We start from the raw sequence: 21096 nt of genomic DNA on the forward strand, positions 1-21096 counted from the left end.
AGAAAATGAATAAAAAAGTAAGTTTTTTTGTTGTTTGGATAAGAAGAAAAAATAAAGAGAAAAAAAAATAATGTGAGACCCACTAAATTATTTTCTCCTCACAAATGAAAAGAAAATAAAAAAAAATGTAGTAATATGAATAAAATTACATATTTATTTCTTATCAATAATAAATTATAATTTATATATAATATAGATAAGGATATTGATATAATTTTATACTATTATGATTTTTTTTTCATTTTTTTCAATTCAGATGAAAAAATAAATTCTTTCTATTTTTTTTCTATTTATTTTCTCTTAATCCAAACAACATACAAATAACTCTACTTTTTTTTTTCTCTTATTTTCTTTCTTTTTGTTTTTCCTTCTTATATCCAAACAAAACCTAAAAATACACATATCTGCATATCTTACTATTATTCAATATATTTGCATTACACTAGTTTTCTTTCTATAATAAAACTAATTTTTAACCGAGTCTCTCATTCTACTAATCATGACACGTGTCATTCTAAAAAAAAACACAAATTTGTGTTTTCCAAAACCGTTATCACTTATATGTCAGCACATGCAAAATGTAAGTTTTTTCAGAAAAAAACAACAAAACAAATGGTAAAATTATAGTTGGTCTTGTCTTCTGTATGTCTATAACGAGCTACGTGTTTGTTATTTGAGCGCTTTTTCATCTGCAAAATGCAAATAATCTTTCTGCCAAATTCAAGTTGCATTTTATAATTCTGTCACATTGATAATCCACATATTTACATATCTCCATAAATTATTTTTAAGATAAAATATTAAATTAATTCTCTACATTTCGATGTAATTTTGTTTTAGTTTTTAAAATTTAAAGTGTTTATTTAAATTCAAAAAATTTTATTTAATTTCAATGTAATTCTACCGTGAAGTTAAAATTAAATAATTAATAAAATATCCTACATGACAACGGTAACAAAAAAAAATTGATAATTTGAAGAATAATTATAAATTTTAAAAGTCCAAAATCAATTGTAGATGTATCAATACACTTATTTATCATTTTTCTTGCAATTTAAATGAAATATTTTCTATAAAATTAAGGAGAATGATAAATAAATGTATTAATGCATCTACCATTAATTTTGTACCTTTGGAGTTTGTACTTGTTCTCTAGATTATCGACCTTGTTCTTGTACGGCTGTCATATAAGACATTCCGTTAATTATTTAACTTTGACCTCACGATGGGACTAAATTAAAGGTAAATGAAATTTTTTTGGATTCAAATACGACACTTTAAACCTTTAAAACAAGATTATGTCCAAACATAGGGGACCAATTTAATACTTTGCCCCTATTTTTAACATGGAGATAAAAATAGTGTTTTGGTTTAATATTGATATTTGAAGTGTATTATAGTATTGTGGAAGTGCAAAAAAGTTGTCCAACACGCATCTTGTGTTTTGTTAGGATGATGACATGTGTCGAACACAGCCTACATGTTGCCAAAATGATGACACGTATAGTTGTTAGAAACGAACCGGTGATCAAATCTAGGTCGCTAATTCAACCGGTGGGTTATTGGTTCAACTGATTAACCCGGTGTCACATAAATAAAACACATAGAATAAAAATTTAACAGAAATCAACAAGTTATAAACTTATAATCAACTAAATATAGTCAACATAGATAATCAACATCAGTAATCAATTAATTCTAACAGAAGTACTAAATTATTGAAAATTTTAAAAATTGAATAACTTAAAAAAATTGCATACCTTATGGCTAATGCACCGCTGGCAAGGAAGAGGGAGACCAGAGAAGAAGCACGACGCCAACGCCAACAACAAGGATGATTGGACAACCGAACCAGCAAAAAGAGGACGACAACAGACATACAGTGGCACAGGACAGGAGGCGACGAGTCGAGCTACACTGGGACCATTGAGACGACGACTCTGAGCAGCAGTAGTCGACAATGTCGCACCATTCGGTGGAGGTGGAGCTAGTTGTGGTCGAGACTGTCGAGTGGTACAAGAAGGGTTGAACCTGAACAAGTTTCTCTTAGTCTCAGTCGTTTGGAGTTTGGGACTTTATGTGTGGGAATTGGGAATCGAGTTAGGGTTTCAGGCTTTTAGGCTTTCATTTTTTTTAATAATGAAAATGACGTCGTTTCACTTGAAAGGGGAAAAAAGTTCGAAATCGGTCCAGATTTTCTCAAATCCAACGGTTTGCCAATTTTTGTCAAATTCGGCTGGTTCAAACCGGATCTTGCCAATTCTCTTTCATGTTCGGTCAACTAGTTCATGCCAAACCGGCTTTGTTATTGGTAACGGTTGTTGATCCGACTTGGTGGGTCAGTCCAATTCTAATAACACTGATGACATGTATCTAACACGCATCTTACATGTTGTAATACGCATTTTACATGTTAATTCTCCATCTACAAAATCTACCCACATAAAATTACACTAAATAATTCTATTTTCAACAAAAGTATCAATATTTTTTCTATATATATAAAAAAAATTAGCCACATATCCCACCACTATCCAATTTCTTTGTGATATATTGCTTTTCTTTTTGTAACAAAATTAATTTCTAATTGGGTCTCGATTATAACCCTATTACATTGCTAATCCACATAATAACTCTTATTTATAACTCTATTTAATGAAAGTATTTTTATGAATGTGTTTAATAAAAATATTTTTTTATAATCGTGTTTAATAGAAATATTTTTATAGATATATTTTTTAGATGTATTTCTTTATATATATATTTAAAATATAATAATTAATTATTGTTAACAATAAATTATCAGATAATATATTGGTACCCTATACTTTTTCAATCAATTTTGCAAAAATTGGATAAATTTATCCTCACTCCTAATAAGTTGTTAAAATAATAAAAAATGTTCTTTTTCGTATTTAGAAAAATAAAAAGTAAATTAATAATTCATGTTCGGATCGGGTCAATAGGATTATAGCAGAATCATCAACGGAGCCACTACAATAAAAAAGTTCCACTTGTTCACTTCTCTCAACCCTCCCGCATTTTGAAGTTGTTTCTCCTCCATTTTCTCTGCATCAATCTCAATCCCTAATCACACCTTGCCTTCACTCAGAGTAAGCATGTAACCTATTCCAGATCTCATTGCTTTCTCAATATTAAAATATATAATTAAATTAGTCTAATATTTTCTATCCCGAATCTCTGTTTTTATTCGATTTTATTTTAATTTGTATCCATCCCTTGCATCTAAAACGTTTGCTTTCCCCCATTTTAGTACATTGATTCATTGTCAAAACATTGTTCTGTATTTGATTATGATCTGGTTTTTCTTTGGGGCATTCATTTGTGCTGTGTTTTGCTGAATTATTAAGTAAAGTTGTTATTTTCCCTATGCAATTTGACTCCTTGGATGTTACATGAGATTGGGGCTAGGTTAATGAACTTACGTTTGTTGTTGTATTGTTCATTTTGAAATGCCCTCTTTTGTTCATGGAAATCATCGATTATGGTGGATCATTTTGTAGCTCAATATCATCAAAATATGCCTCCTCGTTTATACATTTATTGTATTTATTTTGTCATGTTTGTTTTATCCCCAATTTGTTATATTCCTCTTATTAGGGCATTATTGTAAGCGTTTCTAGATTCTGTTATGGTTATGAGACACATGGAGAGTGATTGAAAATTTTATTCTTTGTTTGGTAGGGAGGGTGACATTTTCAGATCATGATATGAATTTTATGTTGTTCCACTCCATTTCATGGTGCCATGTTTTCTTCTTTGTTCTGCCCCTTTTGTTTACGTGTAGTTGACGTAAACATTCGCCTTGTGCAGGATGTCGGAAGCACCATTTAGACCACGTGAAAAGCTTTTCGAGCAGCAAAAATATTACCAGAGTGTTCACAAGTACACACACTTGAAAGGATCATATGATAAGATTACATCTGTTGCAATACCGCTTTTTCTGGCAGGAACTTCAATTTTCATGATTGTAAGTTTGCTTTGCGACCAGAATTCACCATATCATATTTATCAGTCTGATTTGTCCAGAGTTGAAGTTGTTTGTGTTGCTTTAACTCTGTATTTTGTTTGTTGCAAGATTATTAATAGACATTGTTCTATGACTAAACTTTTCAGGGACGAGGGATCTATAATATGTCACATGGAATTGGGAAGAAAGCATGACTTTGCAAATTATGATTGAGGAAGTGGGGTGTTTTGCCTCACAAACTTTTAAAGAATTTTTTGGTCAAAATGGACCAGTGATTTTCTTTGCATTCATGATTGTTCTCTTAATAAATTGCTTAGTTGCATACTCTGATCACTATTAAAGGTTTATAACTCAAATGAAAATGTTTCTCTTTGTTTGATATAATCAATTGATTATTCAGATTACAATTTTTTGGATTCTGGGTTAATACTAGTTCTGTCATGATCTGCTCATGTTATTACTACCTAAACATTTCCATTTTGCATTTGCCGTTGGTGTGGTGGATAGAACAGTTTTGGTTCCAAAGCTCTAATGTACAATGGTGACAATGGGCTGGCAAATCTAGCATGTCTAGGATTAAAGCAATCGCAGTGGTAATAAGATGACGAATCCAAGTGCACTTTGGATTTCCAAAGCAGTTGCATTTATTTTCACATCGTTATAATCATGAAATTCAGTACTTCAAATTAGTCATTCGGAAGTAAATTAGTTTATTGGTCTGGTAATGCTTCGAATCTTCCAAATACAGTAAAAAATTTGCATGCAGACAATATAAATCTGAATATTACTAAGGTCAATTTATTTTGGTCAGCAACGCACCTGCTCCTAATTAACGCTAAGGTCAAAGCCTCCCTAGTTGTCCCCTTTATAATATGGTGTATTTATTTGCTTCAGTTGGACCCATTTTACCTGTTGATTTGGAATATTTATGGAGAACTGGAATGTGTTATTTGACAGCTGAATAGATTACGTTCTCGTTTATAGTTGACAAATGCATTAATTCTCTTAATGGTGTTGTTGATATGAGCGGCTGAGAGTAGAAATGACATTAGTACAACGTACTCTCTACCTCCAGTGGTTGGTGATGCTTGACAGTCAACACCTGCAACCACTCAGCTGCAAAACACTAATCTTTTTGGCGTATAATATTCAATTCCACAATGAGCATACCTTTGCTGATCTTTGAATAGACGCACTATGATTGGCAAAACTAGATTAATCTTTTTCTTTCCTGCTAAATACAAGTATTCAAGTGTATCATTAGCTCAAAGATACTAATTATTAGTATACATTCTCCAACATGAACCTATGGTGATTGCTGATTACCAGTTAGTAACCAAAACGGATGGTATGTCAGTTTGGAAAATCGTTGCTAACTCATACATTTTCATGTGTTGTCTTTGTCCCTACTTAAAATCATTACGGTTATGAAAACTTGTTAAAATTAATGTTAAACAACCCCAAATGCTTTTCTTCAAGCAAAAATCAATAAGAGGGCAACACATGTAAATGAATTTGATTTTTATAGATTGTCAGTGTATAAAAAATAACACTATACAATATTCAATCATGAATTAATACTCTGACAAAAGTATTCAAAATTAATCACAATGTAAATAGAATTTTAAAATTGAATTTGATTCTGTGATAAGTGATAACCCTTTTTGTGTTGTCACACCTATGCTCATTGTGGAGTCAATAATGGTTGGTCCAACAATGCAAAAGACCAATAATTTGGAACACAAGTTGGAGGTTCCTTTCTTGCATAGCCAAGCTGTGAAGGGTATCAAAAACTGTGTTCTAAAAAAAATGCAGGCATATGGGCAATCAATGATTTGTCATAAAGGCAACCTCATTAGCTAGCAAGCTAGGTGCTGCCAATTCTCCTACTCTATCTTGTTTTCTAAGTCTCTACTCTTTCTGTCCACTCCTCAACCAAAACTTCTTCTCCAAGCACCTTTCTATCTTAAAGAAAACAACACCTTATGTATTATAATTACAATATTCCTTTCGAAAACTTTCAAACAAATTCACCTATATTTATACTGTATTTCCAACTAAACAAAAACAATAAGCAATTGCCATATTTATGTCAACCATAGGATCTGATTAGCTGGACTAAGGCATGGTGGCAGGTAATATAACTATACATATATGTCATGTACTCATGTGTCTTTGGCAAAAAGTTCTGGTCCATACATAAAAACTATAGATACCATTGTGGAAGCAGTAGTTAGCTGAATTAGCCAATATACCAACTTAAGAAAATAGCTACCTAACCAAAGAATGCTCATCAAGATTATTCTTCACTAAGTCTTCAGTTAAATAAATAAAACAAAATGGTAATAAAGTCTAGGCAAAGATTTAACATTGTTTATACTTTCAATTTCAATGTATAAAACCCATTTAAACTCTATACTAGAATTTTGATGGTGCTATTTTTGAGTAAAGTTGGCAGAGAAATTTAAATTCAGTGTTAATTAACTATTCATAACATAGTTTTGTCACTAGGCACTTTCCATTTGTTTGGGCTTATTCTATGGTTTTGTTAGTAAAATAAGCATAGCCTTAAAAGCAAGTGTTGCTTATAAGCACACATAAGGCAAAGAGAAAGAGAGTTATTATTCCAAAGAAAAGAGAAAGAAGAAAGAAGAGGGAAAGGAGTGAGTGCTGTGGCTTTGTGGTGCAGCAATGGCATCAACACCAAAACAGTCTTATGAACAGCAGCCACTGAATGCGCAGCAGCGAGCTAGGAACTCGGGGATGATCAACTCTAGCCAGAGTCCAACAGGGGATGACAGGGAAGAGGAGATGTCGAGATCAGCCTTGGCAATGTTTCGAGCCAAGGAAGAAGAGATTGAAAGGAAGAAAATGGAGGTGAGGGATAAGGTTCATACTTATCTGGGAAAAGTTGAAGAAGAAACAAAGCGCTTGGCTGAGATTAGAGAAGTAAGTCCTTTGATACATGCATTCTTTAGTTAGTTTTGCTCTTAATTTTGTGTTTGTGTGTTTGCTTAGTTTGAAATTATGCATATTAGTGTGTGTGATAGAACATGTTTAATTAAAAGGCAAAGTGTTGTGCCATGTGGTTGTTCTGAAACAAGTACAAACAAGTGTTTCTAAAATGGAACAAGGTCTGTTTCATCAATGTTAAAGCAGTAACTGCTTCAGAAACTGCATATCATCATTGTTTCAGGAGCTTGAATCTCTCACAGATCCATTGAGGAAAGATGTTGCAGTAATTCGCAAAAGGATAGACATTATTAACAAAGAATTAAAGCCACTGGGTCAGACCTGCCAAAAAAAGGTGACATAGCTTAATGTTGTTCTACTACATTTTCAAACAAATTACAAAAAGACATAATTTCTAAATATGTTATATTTTATGAAAGTTACCGAACAAGTTCTTAATGTTTGCTACTTTTTTCTAAAAATCTTTACTTAAGCCATAGGATTTGGTTCAAGGAGGCAAAGTGATCCACATAACAATAGTTACACAGCTTTTAATACAAAACCACTTAAGCATTGGGTATAGAGTTTAATCAAATTGACCATATTTTGCTGCTTTATTCAAGTGGCCTCATGTTGCTTTCTTGGCCCCATCTTGTCTTATCAATTGGGAGGCAAATGAACATGATTATTTCAGTGGTTATGGTGATAATTCATAATAATTGTGTTCAAATATCCACGTAGAAAATGATAGAATTGGTTCAGTGGGAGATTCCAAAATCTCCATGCAAGCAAGCTTCTTTACCATCATTATTCATTATGACTATACCATTATGTATATTATTCTACTAGTAAAATTGTTTAATTTAATTGAATAATAATAATAATGTAAAAAACCTTGTTACACTTTTGTATAACAATGAAACTCTTAATTTATTTGTTTACTCTTTTCCTTTTGAATATTTTTTGGGGTCACAGGAGAGAGAATACAAGGATGCCCTTGAAGCTTTCAATGAGAAAAACAGAGAAAAGACTCAACTAGTTACAAAATTGATGGAGGTTAGAACTTCTATTTATATTTTCTACTATTATAGGGTGTATTTGGCAAATGCATTACAAAAGAAGAAGCACGTTTAGCCCTTTTTAAAATTTCAATTTTTGGTTTTGGCAAATTTTTTATTCATGAACGCAGAAGTGATTTTGCTTTCAAAACCATGTTTACAAGAAGTTACAATTTTGAGCTTCTGTGTTTCACCAACGGACTTTTAGCCATTAATACTCTATCTTTGTTTACTTTTTACTAAATTTATCCTTTATACATGTTATTATATTATTTATGAAATTCTTATTATTTTTGTTGAATTGAACTCTCTTTTTTTATTATTAATTATTTTTATTTTTTATTAATTATTTATTTGATATTATACACTTTTATAATGGTCATTGTTAGAATATAATTAGGATCAATTAGAATTATTTAGTATATCTGAATTCTAACCGTTACTAAATAAAAGAAAACAGGATAATTTTCTACATATAATTTGATCTAACTAAGCAAGTTACATTCTCATTTTTTTTTCTTTTTCCTTTATTCCTTTCAGCTGGTGACCGAAAGTGAGAAGTTGAGGATGAAGAAGCTTGAAGAGCTAAGCAAAAACGTAGATAGCCTCCATTGAGATGCTAATGAATATAACCTTTTTGTATTTACTTCAGTGTGCTTTTGACTAGAATCATTATTTTTACTCCTTCAATGTGCCATATTTTGTGATTTCGTTTGTTATTTTGCTGACAAAAAATTAGGAAATATTGTCCATGAAAATGTGTGAAATTAGACTCTTGAATTCTGAATTGCTGCAAAAAGTTCTTGTCGTTTTATTATGAGGTGTGCTGATTCTGTCATCAAATACAAATTGAACACTAGAAAGATGCAATTAAACTAATCCATCCATTCAACTTACCTAATTAGTGTCAGCAATACAATATTACTATTGTAAATATTGAGACAGTTGTGATATCCTTGAAAAAGTTACACCTAACTTATAATACTTTGTGTTTACAATGATGTTTATATCATTTAAAAGTGAGAATTTAAATGTTGAAACAGGGTTTATACCAAAATTTAAGAATAATGGAATAAATGTCAAAATGGAATATAATACTTTACTTTGAATATTTAAAAAGTATTTCCCCTGCAGTTAACAAAACATCTTTGAGAAAGAAACATACTACTTTCCAATGTTCAAACATTCTTTTCAACTTGGACAAGTCGAAGGATTAGCTGTAAAATACAAGTTTGGAAAACAATTGAACTCTTTAGAAGACACCATTTACAAAGTTCATTTTATCTTCGTTTATACTTTAGAAATTCATTTTAACATATCGAAAGAAAAAAATTTGCCACGAAATTAACATTTGAAGTTATCCGAACAGTAGCTAAACTAGTTTAGTTTTAGGACATTCTGCTTTGCTTTTCTGGTTAGATAAGAGTATATCTCCTAATAAGTTGCATATTGGAACTCCCCCCCTACTTGTTTAAGCAGAGTAGTGAATTGACTACTGAACCAATCCAACTTTTGTTTTTGTTTTTTTTTTTGGTCAGAGGATCCAGGCCAAAACAGGCCCAGACCCGAAACAGAACCTTAAAAACAAAAAGGGGTTGGCTTAAGTGCCACTGATTTATACATAAGCCCAATTCAATTGAGTTGGTACATATATTGGGTAAAGATTACGAGCTTATTGGGCTTCAACATTTTGGGCTTTTTTGTTTGGCGATGTTAAAATAAACTAGGAAGCAAAGTAAAAAAAAAGGTAAAGTAGTAAACATAGGAGGTGCTTGAAACTTGAGTTGAAAGAATGAATGAAGCAAGTGGTGAGCCACGAAGTTTGAAGTTTGAGGGGCGAAAGGGAGGGTTGTTACTTGTGAGGTTACGAATTACGATCGATGAATAACAGAGACAGTGAAACTTCAAACCCTATCGATGGCGGAACAAAGAAGCCCAAGGTGGTTGTTATTACGGGCCCCACCGCCTCCGGCAAGTCCAAGCTCGCCGTCGATCTCGCCTCACACTTTCCCATTGAAGTCATCAACGCCGACTCCATGCAAGTCTACTGTGGTCTCGACGTCCTCACCAACAAGCTCCCTCTCTCCCAACACAAAGGTCCTCCCATACTCTCTCTCTCTCTCTCTCTCTCTCTCTCCTGAAACTTCCTTCTCTTTTCTGTTTTGTTTTAGGGGTGCCGCACCATCTCTTAGGTACCGTAAATCCAAACGTTGAATTTACAGCTAAAGTGTTTAGGGATTCTGCTATTCCGGTAAGTTTTCGCTGTTGTTTTTAACCATGTTCTTTCAGTGTTTCTAAGCTGACTTTGAAGTGAAGAATGAATATTCATGCATTTTTTAATTAATTTTCAGATCATAGATGAAATACTAGCTCGCAATCACTTGCCTGTTATAGTTGGGGGTACAAATTACTATATCCAGGTTTGTCATTACATGATTGTATTTGTATCTTTATGTATCATGTTGTGCATATTGCATATTTTATGTATGATTATCTAAGTATGCGACCATTGTTGTCTAAATTTACCAGCTCATTGCTTTGGCAAGATAGTAAGTTTGAAATTATCAATTAGAGTTGAGTAGGAAAAATAAATTATATTCCACTAATGCTTGTGTATTCAAGTTAGCGAGTTCCACATTTTGTATCATATTTTTACACTCTTGTCTGGTATATTCTTCAGGCTCTTGTGAGTCCATTTCTCCTAGACGATTTGGCAGATGATATGAACGAAGGCTGTTCTGATGATCCATCTGGTATTTTGACATTCAGTGTCCTAAAATATTTTCTTTTTTCTTTTCCCATTCAGTTCCATATTTTCTTAGGATACTATATCTGTAATTTTTCAGGTGCCACATGGTCTGATACGAGTTTCCCCGCCAATAATGACAATTCAAGTAATGGTTATGACCTGCTTAAAGAGATCGATCCAGTTGCCGCAAATAGAATCCATCCAAATAACCATAGAAAGGTTGGATTGTAATATCAGTGCATGTGGGCCAGTTTATTTTTACAGTGCGGTTACACATTCAACTTTTCCATGTTATTTTATGTTTTGTATGCAATCCTTGAAAATTCCTGTTCAGTACATTTTTTAACTTCATAAATTCTTATTGATTGCCTCACTGCTCATAACACTGCTACACTATGTTTATTTGGTGGTTTCAGATCAATCAATATATTAATTTGTATTCACGTACTGGTGTTGTTCCTAGCAAAGTATTCCAAGGAAAAGCAGCAGAGGTTTGTCATCTTCTTTGACACTCATTGGTTGATTGCAAATTCATATATCCTTTACTTCGTCTATGTTATTATGACATATAATGCCGTTTCTCGATTTATAGTCATCTTGGTTGATTACCCAACACTTCCATAGTCACCCCTCTCTCATATCATACCTTTTTGTTCTATTTCTACTGGTCAGTTGGTGTTAGACATGAAGTGGAAAAAGGACACTTAATTGGTGATGGTTTTTGTTGCAATACATATTTTTATTCTTTCATTGTTTTCTTGTAAATAATATCAGTATTGCTTGTGGCAGGGCAGAAGTGGGGTCAAGTTGATAACTTAAGATATGATTGCTGTTTTATATGTGTGGATGCATCTCTCCCTGTGCTGGACAAATATGTTGAGCAGAGGATAGACTGTATGTTGGATGCTGGATTACTCAATGAAGTCTATGATGTTTACAACGTGAATGCAGATTATACTAGAGGATTGCGGCAAGCCATTGGTATCCGAGAATTTGAGCCACTTCTTAGAAGTTGCCTTGTTGAAGACATCTATAAAAGAGAGAAGGAACTGTTAAACGGTTCCAGAATAGAAAAGGGTTTGAAATTGTTTGATGGTAACCTGATGGAGTGGTTGAAATCTTCCTCTGATACTAATACCATAATTCTTTTAGAAGAAGCAATAGAAAAAGTGAAGGTTAATACCCGGAGACTTGTTCGACGACAGGTAAATATATATTATTATTTTTTCTGTGACTTACTTAAACAAGCATTCTTGACAGGAATATATATATATATATATATATATATATAGGCCTAGTAAGGAAACAAAGGTCATTTTTCTGATTTATCCCACTCCATGCAATTCAAAATTACCCCATGATACTTGAGTGGATTCTTATATAAAAGTTTGATTTTTTCTGATTTGTTTCACATGGCATAAGTTTGTAAAATATCAAGATTTGGTTGTGTTTAAAAGGCTTTAGCAGTTCCAAAAAGCTGCTGTTGATTTTTCTTTCTTGTTGGTACTTGGTTCCATCTAAATTTAATGCATATTGTGGCCAGAAACAATGTTCATTCAAGATAAATTGATATAATGGATCAAATTTCAAATGTTTCGTATGTGACATTTGTCTTTGCCTTTCTACATTGATATGACTGGAATTAAAAGAAAATTGAATTTTGAAGCCTGAGATTGATAAAGCAGCTATGATCATTGCAGAAGAGGATGCTCAATAGGCTGCAAACACTATTTGGTTGGAACATACATTTTGTTGATTCCACAGAGTCAATATCAAGTATGCTGCGTTAATAATATTCCCTCTATCTTTTCTTTGTTTATTGCCATAAAATAACATTTTAAAGTATTGATTAGGTCACTTTTTGTTTAGGCAAATCAGAGGATGTATGGTCTGACCAAGTGGTTGAGTCAGCTACAAAGGTAGTTAGTTCCTTCTTGTGTGAGAATGGAAGCTTGTCATCCACTTGTGGCATGTCAAATGACACCAACTTGAAAATTAATCAAAGGGACCTCTGGACTCAATACATATGCAAGGTCTGTTATGCTTTTTAGAATCCGGCTAGCAATTTTTAATTTTAATTTCTTGAAAACTGCATTCTTTGCTTACTTTTTATATTTCAGTTCTATGTTGCTTCTGTATTCTTGGTGTATACCACAAATTTCAAACATTTACTTACAGAAAAGCTTTTTGGGGAAACAGTTGGTTTTAAACTATTAAGCTACCAGAAAATCCATGTTTGGATGCCGAAAGTATTGCAGTATAAGTTAAACATGTAACTAGTGACGTGCAATGCGTCACTTTTGAAGCACTTGCAAGTGCTGCTTGCAATATAGAATTTTTGTGGTTCATAAAAATTTGCTTCTTGATGATGTACTTGCTTTTTGGCAGGCCTGTGGAGACAGGGTGCTAAGAGGATTACACGAATGGGAACAACACAAAAAGGGTCGTGCCCACAGGAAACGTATTTCTAGTCTCAAGAGCAAGGCACAAAAGTCTTGGTACCTTGGACAAAATGTTTGATTACTATGAATGCAAATAGTTTTATGTATTGTAATTTGCAACCTGCTCCAGTTTTGAAACATATTCACAGTAATATTGCCACTGAATGACTAATAGTCTTTCAGTATATTTCTTTTTGTTTCATTTGTCAAGACCATCATAAAAATCCAAAAGAAAATACACATAAGTCTCTCATTGATTTCGATCATAATCACCTACGAATGAGATATTGAGATGTGTGGTTCTTGTTTACTATATCATTTCATTGTTTTCATAAACAAAATGATAAGCAGCACGTGTATGTTCGAAATATTGACTATTGAGGGTACCACTGTACCAGTCTTTCAGCACCTTCTTGTGAACTCGAATTATTATGAACAATGCACTTATTCTCCTTATAAAGTTGTACTATCTACGAAATAAGTTGTTTCTTTATTAGATAATTAAATATTTATACAAAATCCTCTTATATAAATTACTCAAATTCATTTTGCAATCTGTATGGTATTTCTCTTTCATACTCATGCGTGCACCATAGGTTATTTTCTGATTTCTTCTTAATTCTTTTTAGATTTATAATGAATTTTTTTTATTAATATTTTTTTGAAAAAATTTCTATATCAAACATATAATATTAACTATGAAATGTAAAAGTTGAAACAAACTCATTGGAAAATAATCAACCTTATGAGTTGATCAAGTAGCAATAAAAATAGGTTACAAATAATAAGAGAAAAGAAATTCTAATTCTAAATAAACGGATTTTGTCCTCGTATCAAATTGATATTTAAAAATGAGATTAATTGTCAGTGTACTATTAGTATGAAAGAATTTTATAGACAGACAATCATGCATGACATGATTATAATTAAACTCTTTAAATAATTCAGAATTATAATGAATGCTCATAACCCCTCCATCTATGACATGACATGATTTTTTGGATAGCATGGCTAAGGGTTTGCTTATAACCCCTCCATCTATGATTAGGGCAATGGATTGGGATCATCAACATGGACATTACACTGCTTCTTCTCAAATACACTTCAATCTCTGGACATACTAAATTGCTTACCATTTGCTACATCAATTATTATTCTTATTGCTGATATATTTGGGGATTTTAAATTTCTAGTAGGTACATCACATGCCATATGCATTATATAAGTTTAATTACTATGTTAGTGTTTATATTTTTATTAATTTTATAATTAAATTTTTACAACATTTTTTTTAGTTAAATTTTTATATTATTTTTTATTTTGTAATTAAATTATTTTTAATATAAAAAATATTGGAATTAATTGAATATTAATCCGTTAATTGAAGATATATCACAATTAAAATTCTAATGAGATCTTTCATCGTATATTTTTTAGAAGAAATAAATTAACATTTTTTATATAAAAAAATTAGTTACAAAATTAAAATTAATATAAAAATTTAATTAAAAATAATAGAGATCTAATTACAAATTTAGTAAAATTATAATAGCTAAACTCATTATATATAGTGTTGTTGGAAATGAATTTAAAGGGGGCTATTGGCTATTGCTTGTTTGCTTAGGGTTGGTTATTCTGTATGCTCTAAGGTTAATTTAATGGGTTATGCTAGGTAACCAATGAATTTTTTTAACAATATAAACAATGGACTTTAAAATTGGTCTAATTTAAGTAAAACACACTATACTCTAAATTATCACTTAAATATTAATATTAGAATAACCATCTCTACACCTAATCAATTAAACATCTGATATTTTTATTATCTACCTATACTTTTCTTAATTTAATTACTTTAATTCTAGCTCCGTCAGCAGTCAGCACAAATAATGCATGGTCATAAATGTCTTTTTGCTCAATATATATTATACATCACATATAGTTAGTGACTAAGACATATGATTATTGCCAGTTTCATTATCTTAAAACAATCATTAGTTATTCAATACTGATATTGGAAACGGGACTTAATTACTTAGTAGCTAGGCAACTTTTCTGAAGAAAATTATGAGAAATAAAAAATGGTTGATCATTAATACATGGTTGGTTGAAGGCTTCAAGCTTTGTATACTCCTTTAATTTACTTTTGTTACCATGCTGCTTTGTTGGTTAAAAATGAAAGTTGTCTAAACTCTAAAGCTATATTTCATTTCTTCTTTTTAGTAAAGCTGTTTTAAAGCTTAAAGTAATTAACTCTTTTAATTTATATATTTACATCATGCACTATCCTTTTATTTTGACTTGTAGTTTTTGAAAATTCTCAATCATTACAGTATTGTATATATTTTACTTTCCTCGCAATGTGCAGGACTTATTCTAGTAGTTGTTATAATAATAGATAATATATGAAGATAACTCAGACATCATTATAGTTTAACTTATTCACCTGATAAAGACCCTTGTAGGTTGTAGCTGGTGAGGCCAAGTTTTTATGTTTTTAAATACTTATATTTATTCTTCGTTAAATAATATAAGTAGTTAAGTACGTTACATCATGTGATGGATGGAGAACTCAAATTATTATTTCCATGACATTATGCTTATCTCATCTCATTGTATAATAAATAAGAAAAATGCACATTTTAATTAATATAATCCTTTTTTTTTTCGATTTCCTGTTTCTCATGTCATCATCAATATATATTACAAGTCCAATAATTTCCTCATGCAAGCAAATAGAGAAGAAAGCTAGTATATGAAGCAATAGGCTTTGGCCTTATATTATCATAATGTTCTGTGTATGTCTCGAAACTTGATAGATGGGAAAAAGACATCGAAGGGTCACTGCCATATTCATGTGCAAAGGATTGAAGCATGACAAATTTTACTGTGTGATTGGCAGAAGAAGTTGCTCAAATGGTGGGTCTATAGACATATATGAATTCAGTAGGAGATGTTGTCTCCTAAAAGATTTTATGTTCATTGATTGATATAAAGAAAATGGTGAAATGAGTCACTAGAATCTGACACTGGACAAAAATTTGGAACTGTGATGGTTGACGACCAAATTGTGATAAAATATTAGCTGCATATCTTATTAGCTAACTTTGATATTTTATATCAAGACTTATAAAACTAGTTATTACATCATGGGATTTGAACATGGAAAAAGGACAAAGGTACCAAAAGAAATAATTCATTTTTTGCATATCTATATATTTGGCTACTTGTGACTGGTTTTGCTTCATAGGTGTGGTGTTGCAGAGACATGATGGGGGGATTCAATCACTATGTTGTTGTGAAGTTCAAGGATGGTGTAGCAGTTGAAGAACTCACTGAAGGGTTGGTGAAAATGGTCTCAGGGATTGAGCATGTTAAGTCCTTCCAATGGTATGGTTTTTACTTTTTCTGAAGATTTTTATGATGCCTATGTATAATCCTTTGGGCATCATAGAGAGCATAGAATTCCTATTAATTTTTGTTTTGCGTTTTGGACATAGAATTCTCATGTAATTTTGTTTTTGTCTTAATAGGGGAAAAGATATTGGAGGACCTGATTTTCTGAGACAAGGCTTCACTCATGCTTTCTTGATGACTTTCAATGGGAAAGAGGAGTTTGATGCATTTCAGAGTCACCCAAATCATGTTGAGTTTTCCAAATTATTCTCACCTGCTGTTGAGAATATTTTAGTGCTGGATTTCCCACCTACCATTGTCAAAGCATAAGCATATGATATGATCCTCAAGAATGAAGGTTTTTCAAGCAGTTTTTAGAGTCTCAGCCTTGGAAGTGTATGCTTAATGATAAGCACTTTTTTCATTTCCCTTCTGTTTTAACTTGATGGTAAGAAGGAGTACTTGATAATAACAATGATTCTCTTCCAGTTTCCACTACCTTCTGATGTTGTTCCAGCACTTTTTCTAGGCCTCCATTGTCCATGAATAAAAAGTAAATCAATCACACACACATAAACATATTATTGTAACAGAGAAACTAGTAAAAAATAAAAACAGTCTCTTACTTTAGAACTAATTCTCTTTTTATTTTTCTAGGGAGAGGAGGCCTCAAATTGCAGCTTCCACTTTTCAGTTCTCCACTAGATAATTAATAAAAAAAAATGACATTCTGCATAGATGTTGAATGATTGCAATTCAAAATAGTGTTAATTAAACTGCAATTATCATATAACCATCTAAGTATCTAAATCATTGCTGATAAATTAAAAGAGAATACCATAACAATTTTTGGTCAGGACAATCATTCACTGTGGGGTGGCTAAAAAAGCCTAAACATAAAAGCAACTCTAGGAAGGCAAGAAATGATTATCAATGGTTAAAGAAATTGAATCATGCATGACCTGATTTGAAATAATTAACACTACTTTATGAAGGATATGACCTCAAAAGTTGCACTTCATGTCAAGGAACGGCAAATAACAAAGAAAAAAGAATTTAACTTTGTTGGCCAAAGATATACCAAAGCAGTGTAACCTTTATTTCTGGTACAAACAAAAGAAGGAAAAGCAAAGCCATTAAACCAAACCATTCTGCCACTTGGAAAGCAATTTGGAAGTAGCAAATTGGGAGTTCAGTGTTTTGATTTGCCGACAAAAATTATGATTAGATTGTATTTTGAGTATGCTTTTAGGTATTAGAGCATGATTAGTGAAGGCCAAGAAAATTAAGTAGCTTTTTTATTATTTTACAAGAAATTCTGTACACTATAATCCAAAACATGATATCAGAGCTTCTCTAGTCCTAAACTTTATGCCTACCTATCTAGAAAGAACTCAACACTACATAATTTCATAAGAATCAAGAAAACAATTTTTACATGAACATGAACATGAAGGCATCCAAGGAACTACACCTTCTTTGTTGTTTTCTAGTATTATGCAGTGTCATGTTAGGTTCTTCTATAGCCAACCATGATCAGAAAGACTACTACTGTGGTAATATCAGAAGAGCTCAAACACCTTTCTTGAATCCCAATCCTTCAATATTAAGTAGCATCACCTTGTGCAGATCTCAGAACCTCTACTTCAAAACTTCCCTTGGCCTTTTCCAAGTTTCTTCAGTTGATTTAAATGGTAGCTTACTAACTATCTCTCACTCACCTTGTACTTCTTCTCTCCAATATCTTTCTCCTCTGGCTGTCACAACAGGTTTACCTTCTCCACCAGAACCTAACTCACTTATTCTCTTCAATTGTTCAATCACAAGATACCCCTTTTTGCCACTCTTGAAAAACTGCACACACATACATAAATGTGGAGGTGCTGAAGAGCATGAGAAAAGTCCTTATTCATGCTTAGTTATTGAAGACCTTAAGAAAGTGGGTCTGGGTTTTCATCCTCGAAATTTGAACTGCTCCCATTATACCTGGGCACATAAAAGTTCTTCACATGGTGAAGATCATGGAGAATTGAAGTTTGGAGCAAGGATATCTTTCAACACTCATGTGCCAGATATTTGTAAGGGGTGCCAAAAGCCTAATGACACCTGCGGTGCCGGGTTGAATTGTTTATGCCATGCAAAAGAATGCAGTAAGTCCTACCTTGAATGATCTTTCCCATGTCCAAATATTCTTAATTTTGATTCATTTATTGGTGCTATATGATTTTGCAGAAGACAAGGTCATATCCGAGGTTGGATCCATAACATTTACTGGTACCGTTTATTTGGCTTTGCTAGTTAGCTTTCTCTCATTGGTTTAGTAGCTTTCTTCTTATGGTATGTCTAACCAAGATTATATGTAAGGAGTGAGTAGGGAGTACTTAGGTAGTTAGGTTGGAGTGCTCTGTTCGTATATAATTATTTGCTATATCATACTTTAATCTCATCTATTGAATGTAACTAGTACATAACAGAATTTAAGGGTGACTAGGAGGGCTTCTATTACCTGCAACTGCAGTTTAAAACCATAATAACAGCTCCAGTGCCACTTCCTCTCTTCATCATGCATCATATTGATCCTTTTTTCAGTTAGATGATAATAAGTGGCATAAATGATGCCATTATCTACTTGACCAAATTCACATACATGTAATCTTTGAAGTAAGCCCATCCTTTACATAAATGCAGCAAGGACAGAGTTATTCAGTGTTAATGACAAGTACCGGGAAAAAAGGGGATCAAATTGTTACTTGTAATCCTTTATTAGCAGTGTCTCTTGCTGCCGCAGCATCTCTGATAGAGTTGTTGCATCTTGCAAGGAAAAAGTGACCAAGCCTTGAAGGTGCTTCCACTATGTTTGGTTTAAAAAGATGTTCATTCATTTCAACAAGCATGTGGTGGTCATTTAAGGTCCTTGTAAGTTGTAAGTAGCTTCAACAACACTTTGAAGTTTGAATGAAATGTGCATCGTACCATGAGAAACATCATTGAATATCCCTTGGTCAACATTTTGCATTAAAGCATTCATATCACGTCATAAGTTGCTTGGGCTTGGGCTTTGATCCATTACCCCCATGGAGTCATGGACCCATCACTCTTTTTTCATATCCCTATTTGGCCCAAGCAAAAGCAAGAGTGTGTTATATTGGCCAATAAAAATAAAATTAGGTTGATTGAGTGGTAAGCTTACTTGTCCACCTAAATAAATGTCAAAAGTAGGGGTGAGCATGGTCCGGTCCGGCTCGAAAATCCGGTCCGGTCCCGATCACTTTAGGGACTAATTTGGTGTGATTTCATCGGGTTTAGAGCCGGGTAAGGGTCTCAAAAATAAACCCGGTCATTATTTCGGGTCGAGTTTGGATCATAGTTCGGGTCACTCGAAATCGGCCCGGTGGCCCGGTCACCATACACAATAAATATTTTGTATTATTAGTGATGGATGATGGCTATTATTATGTGGAATTTAAGTATTATAAACCTTAATATTTTGTGTTATTAGTCATTATATATAAGACTACAAGTTAATGTTTTATATTTAAAATGCACAAAACTTTAGACTAATACATAATATTGTGTTATTTGTATTGATTTAAATATTTGATGTTATTATGCAATATTAGTATTTATTATGGTTATGCTTTAATTTTAGAGAAGAGTTGGTTCTTGTTATATTTTTCTAAGTGAATTTTACCATGTCAAATAATGGTTTGAGTCTTGAAAATTTAGATATTTTTACATGTTAACTTACAAGAAGGTATCAAGGTAATATAATATTAACGGTCCGGTTTTCATCCGGTATAGTTATGGCCCGAAAGGGTATAGGTTTCATCGGGTCTATGGTCGGGTTCGGGTCTCAAAAATGGGCCCGATACATATTTTAGGTCGGGTCTGGGTCACATCAAACCCGGTTTCACCCGGCCCATGCACACCCTAGTCAAAAGTTTAACTAAATTGGATTTGTCTAGTGGTTAGCTCACTAGTCCGCTTAAGTAAGTGTCGGGAGTTCGAATTCCGCCTTGTGCATGCAGCAACTCATTGGCTAGTGGTAAAACCTTAAATGAAGCTCAGTATCGTAGCGAATTAGTCTTTAACCTGTCGAATTGGAGGATACAATAATCTATAAATAAGTGACAAACTCTTAAATGAAATTCTCATTCGCGATGAATTAGTTCTTGAGTTTTGGGGTTAAGAGCTATGTGATCGTGAGAGGAAAATAAGAAAAGATAAAAATGAAATGTGAAAATGAAAGATATATATAGATAGTAAGACACAGTCCATGCTCTATTATTGGCATCATTAATAGACTGAAAATCTCACATCACCTTCACATGCCATCTAATTTGAGCTGGAAAACAGATACACAGCCACGCACGCATTCATCCTCTTCCGTACTCTCTCACAAATGCTTTTGCTGCTGCTTCTTCTTCCCATAATTTCCATAATCCATCGCATTAAAAAACAATGTCAAATTAAGTTTTCAATCATACAACATTCATTGATTTCATATAT

The 21096-nt window shown here is 32.6% G+C and overlaps 5 protein-coding genes across 9 annotated transcripts; all 5 read left to right on the forward strand.

Annotated features, from left to right (window-relative positions):
* The first annotated feature begins 2965 nt into the window (after positions 1–2965).
* Positions 2966–4398, forward strand: LOC130970189 (uncharacterized). Of its 2 annotated transcripts, none has more exons than XM_057896181.1 (3): positions 2966–3113; positions 3835–3991; positions 4138–4398. In XM_057896181.1, the coding sequence occupies exons 2-3, from the start codon at positions 3836–3838 to the stop codon at positions 4183–4185; spliced, it is 204 nt and encodes a 67-aa protein (XP_057752164.1). In that variant the 5' UTR covers positions 2966–3113; position 3835; the 3' UTR covers positions 4186–4398. The 2 variants fall into 2 exon arrangements, with proteins under 2 accessions (XP_057752164.1, XP_057752163.1); XM_057896180.1 differs by having other exon boundaries at positions 2998–3121.
* Positions 4399–5819: 1421 nt separating this feature from the next.
* Positions 5820–8815, forward strand: LOC130969917 (uncharacterized). Of its 2 annotated transcripts, none has more exons than XM_057895837.1 (5): positions 5820–6126; positions 6681–6940; positions 7188–7298; positions 7919–7999; positions 8542–8815. In XM_057895837.1, exons 1-5 carry the CDS (start codon positions 6117–6119, stop codon positions 8614–8616), a joined length of 537 nt encoding a protein of 178 aa, XP_057751820.1. In that variant the 5' UTR covers positions 5820–6116; the 3' UTR covers positions 8617–8815. The 2 variants fall into 2 exon arrangements, with proteins under 2 accessions (XP_057751820.1, XP_057751821.1); XM_057895838.1 differs by having other exon boundaries at positions 5822–6126; positions 6544–6940.
* Positions 8816–9803: 988 nt separating this feature from the next.
* On the forward strand, positions 9804–13386 carry LOC130967660 (tRNA dimethylallyltransferase 2). Of its 2 annotated transcripts, none has more exons than XR_009081403.1 (10): positions 9804–10098; positions 10173–10252; positions 10353–10421; positions 10682–10754; positions 10848–10969; positions 11167–11241; positions 11545–11955; positions 12451–12526; positions 12604–12783; positions 13139–13386. XR_009081403.1 is itself a non-coding variant. In XM_057892617.1 (10 exons), the coding sequence occupies exons 1-10, from the start codon at positions 9882–9884 to the stop codon at positions 13268–13270; spliced, it is 1419 nt and encodes a 472-aa protein (XP_057748600.1). In that variant the 5' UTR covers positions 9804–9881; the 3' UTR covers positions 13271–13386. The 2 variants fall into 2 exon arrangements, 1 of the variants encoding a protein (XP_057748600.1); XM_057892617.1 differs by having other exon boundaries at positions 12620–12783.
* Positions 13387–16014: 2628 nt separating this feature from the next.
* On the forward strand, positions 16015–17085 carry LOC130970001 (stress-response A/B barrel domain-containing protein At5g22580-like). 2 transcript variants are annotated; one of them, XM_057895937.1, is made up of 3 exons: positions 16015–16110; positions 16442–16581; positions 16725–17085. In XM_057895937.1, the coding sequence occupies exons 1-3, from the start codon at positions 16108–16110 to the stop codon at positions 16915–16917; spliced, it is 336 nt and encodes a 111-aa protein (XP_057751920.1). In that variant the 5' UTR covers positions 16015–16107; the 3' UTR covers positions 16918–17085. The 2 variants fall into 2 exon arrangements, with proteins under 2 accessions (XP_057751920.1, XP_057751919.1); XM_057895936.1 differs by lacking the exon at positions 16015–16110 and adding an exon at positions 16207–16370.
* Positions 17086–17945: 860 nt separating this feature from the next.
* LOC130969942 (uncharacterized) lies at positions 17946–20043 on the forward strand. Its single transcript, XM_057895865.1, has 2 exons — positions 17946–18737; positions 18820–20043. The coding sequence occupies exons 1-2, from the start codon at positions 18026–18028 to the stop codon at positions 18906–18908; spliced, it is 801 nt and encodes a 266-aa protein (XP_057751848.1). The 5' UTR covers positions 17946–18025; the 3' UTR covers positions 18909–20043.
* Positions 20044–21096: the final 1053 nt, after the last annotated feature.

The sequence above is a fragment of the Arachis stenosperma genome, chromosome 3 (assembly GCF_014773155.1).
Source record: "Arachis stenosperma cultivar V10309 chromosome 3, arast.V10309.gnm1.PFL2, whole genome shotgun sequence".
Classification (NCBI taxonomy): domain Eukaryota; kingdom Viridiplantae; phylum Streptophyta; class Magnoliopsida; order Fabales; family Fabaceae; genus Arachis; species Arachis stenosperma.

Bases quoted from the DNA above. Each gene is read 5' to 3' on its own strand.
- LOC130969917 (XM_057895837.1), top strand. The intron at 6,941-7,187 runs GTAAGTCCTTTG...TCATTGTTTCAG, and splicing joins GCTTGGCTGAGATTAGAGAA to GAGCTTGAATCTCTCACAGA. The intron at 7,299-7,918 runs GTGACATAGCTT...TTGGGGTCACAG, and splicing joins GTCAGACCTGCCAAAAAAAG to GAGAGAGAATACAAGGATGC.
- LOC130970189 (XM_057896180.1), top strand. The intron at 3,992-4,137 runs GTAAGTTTGCTT...TAAACTTTTCAG, and splicing joins GAACTTCAATTTTCATGATT to GGACGAGGGATCTATAATAT.
- LOC130967660 (XM_057892617.1), top strand. From the start codon at position 9,882: ATGAATAACAGAGACAGTGAAACTTCAAACCCTATCGATGGCGGAACA. The intron at 10,755-10,847 runs GTATTTTGACAT...GTAATTTTTCAG, and splicing joins CTGTTCTGATGATCCATCTG to GTGCCACATGGTCTGATACG. The intron at 12,784-13,138 runs GTCTGTTATGCT...GCTTTTTGGCAG, and splicing joins GGACTCAATACATATGCAAG to GCCTGTGGAGACAGGGTGCT.
- LOC130970001 (XM_057895936.1), top strand. From the start codon at position 16,341: ATGGGATTTGAACATGGAAAAAGGACAAAG. The intron at 16,371-16,441 runs GTACCAAAAGAA...TTTGCTTCATAG, and splicing joins AACATGGAAAAAGGACAAAG to GTGTGGTGTTGCAGAGACAT. The intron at 16,582-16,724 runs GTATGGTTTTTA...TTGTCTTAATAG, and splicing joins CATGTTAAGTCCTTCCAATG to GGGAAAAGATATTGGAGGAC.
- LOC130969942 (XM_057895865.1), top strand. From the start codon at position 18,026: ATGAACATGAACATGAAGGCATCCAAGGAACTACACCTTCTTTGTTGT. The intron at 18,738-18,819 runs GTAAGTCCTACC...ATGATTTTGCAG, and splicing joins ATGCCATGCAAAAGAATGCA to AAGACAAGGTCATATCCGAG.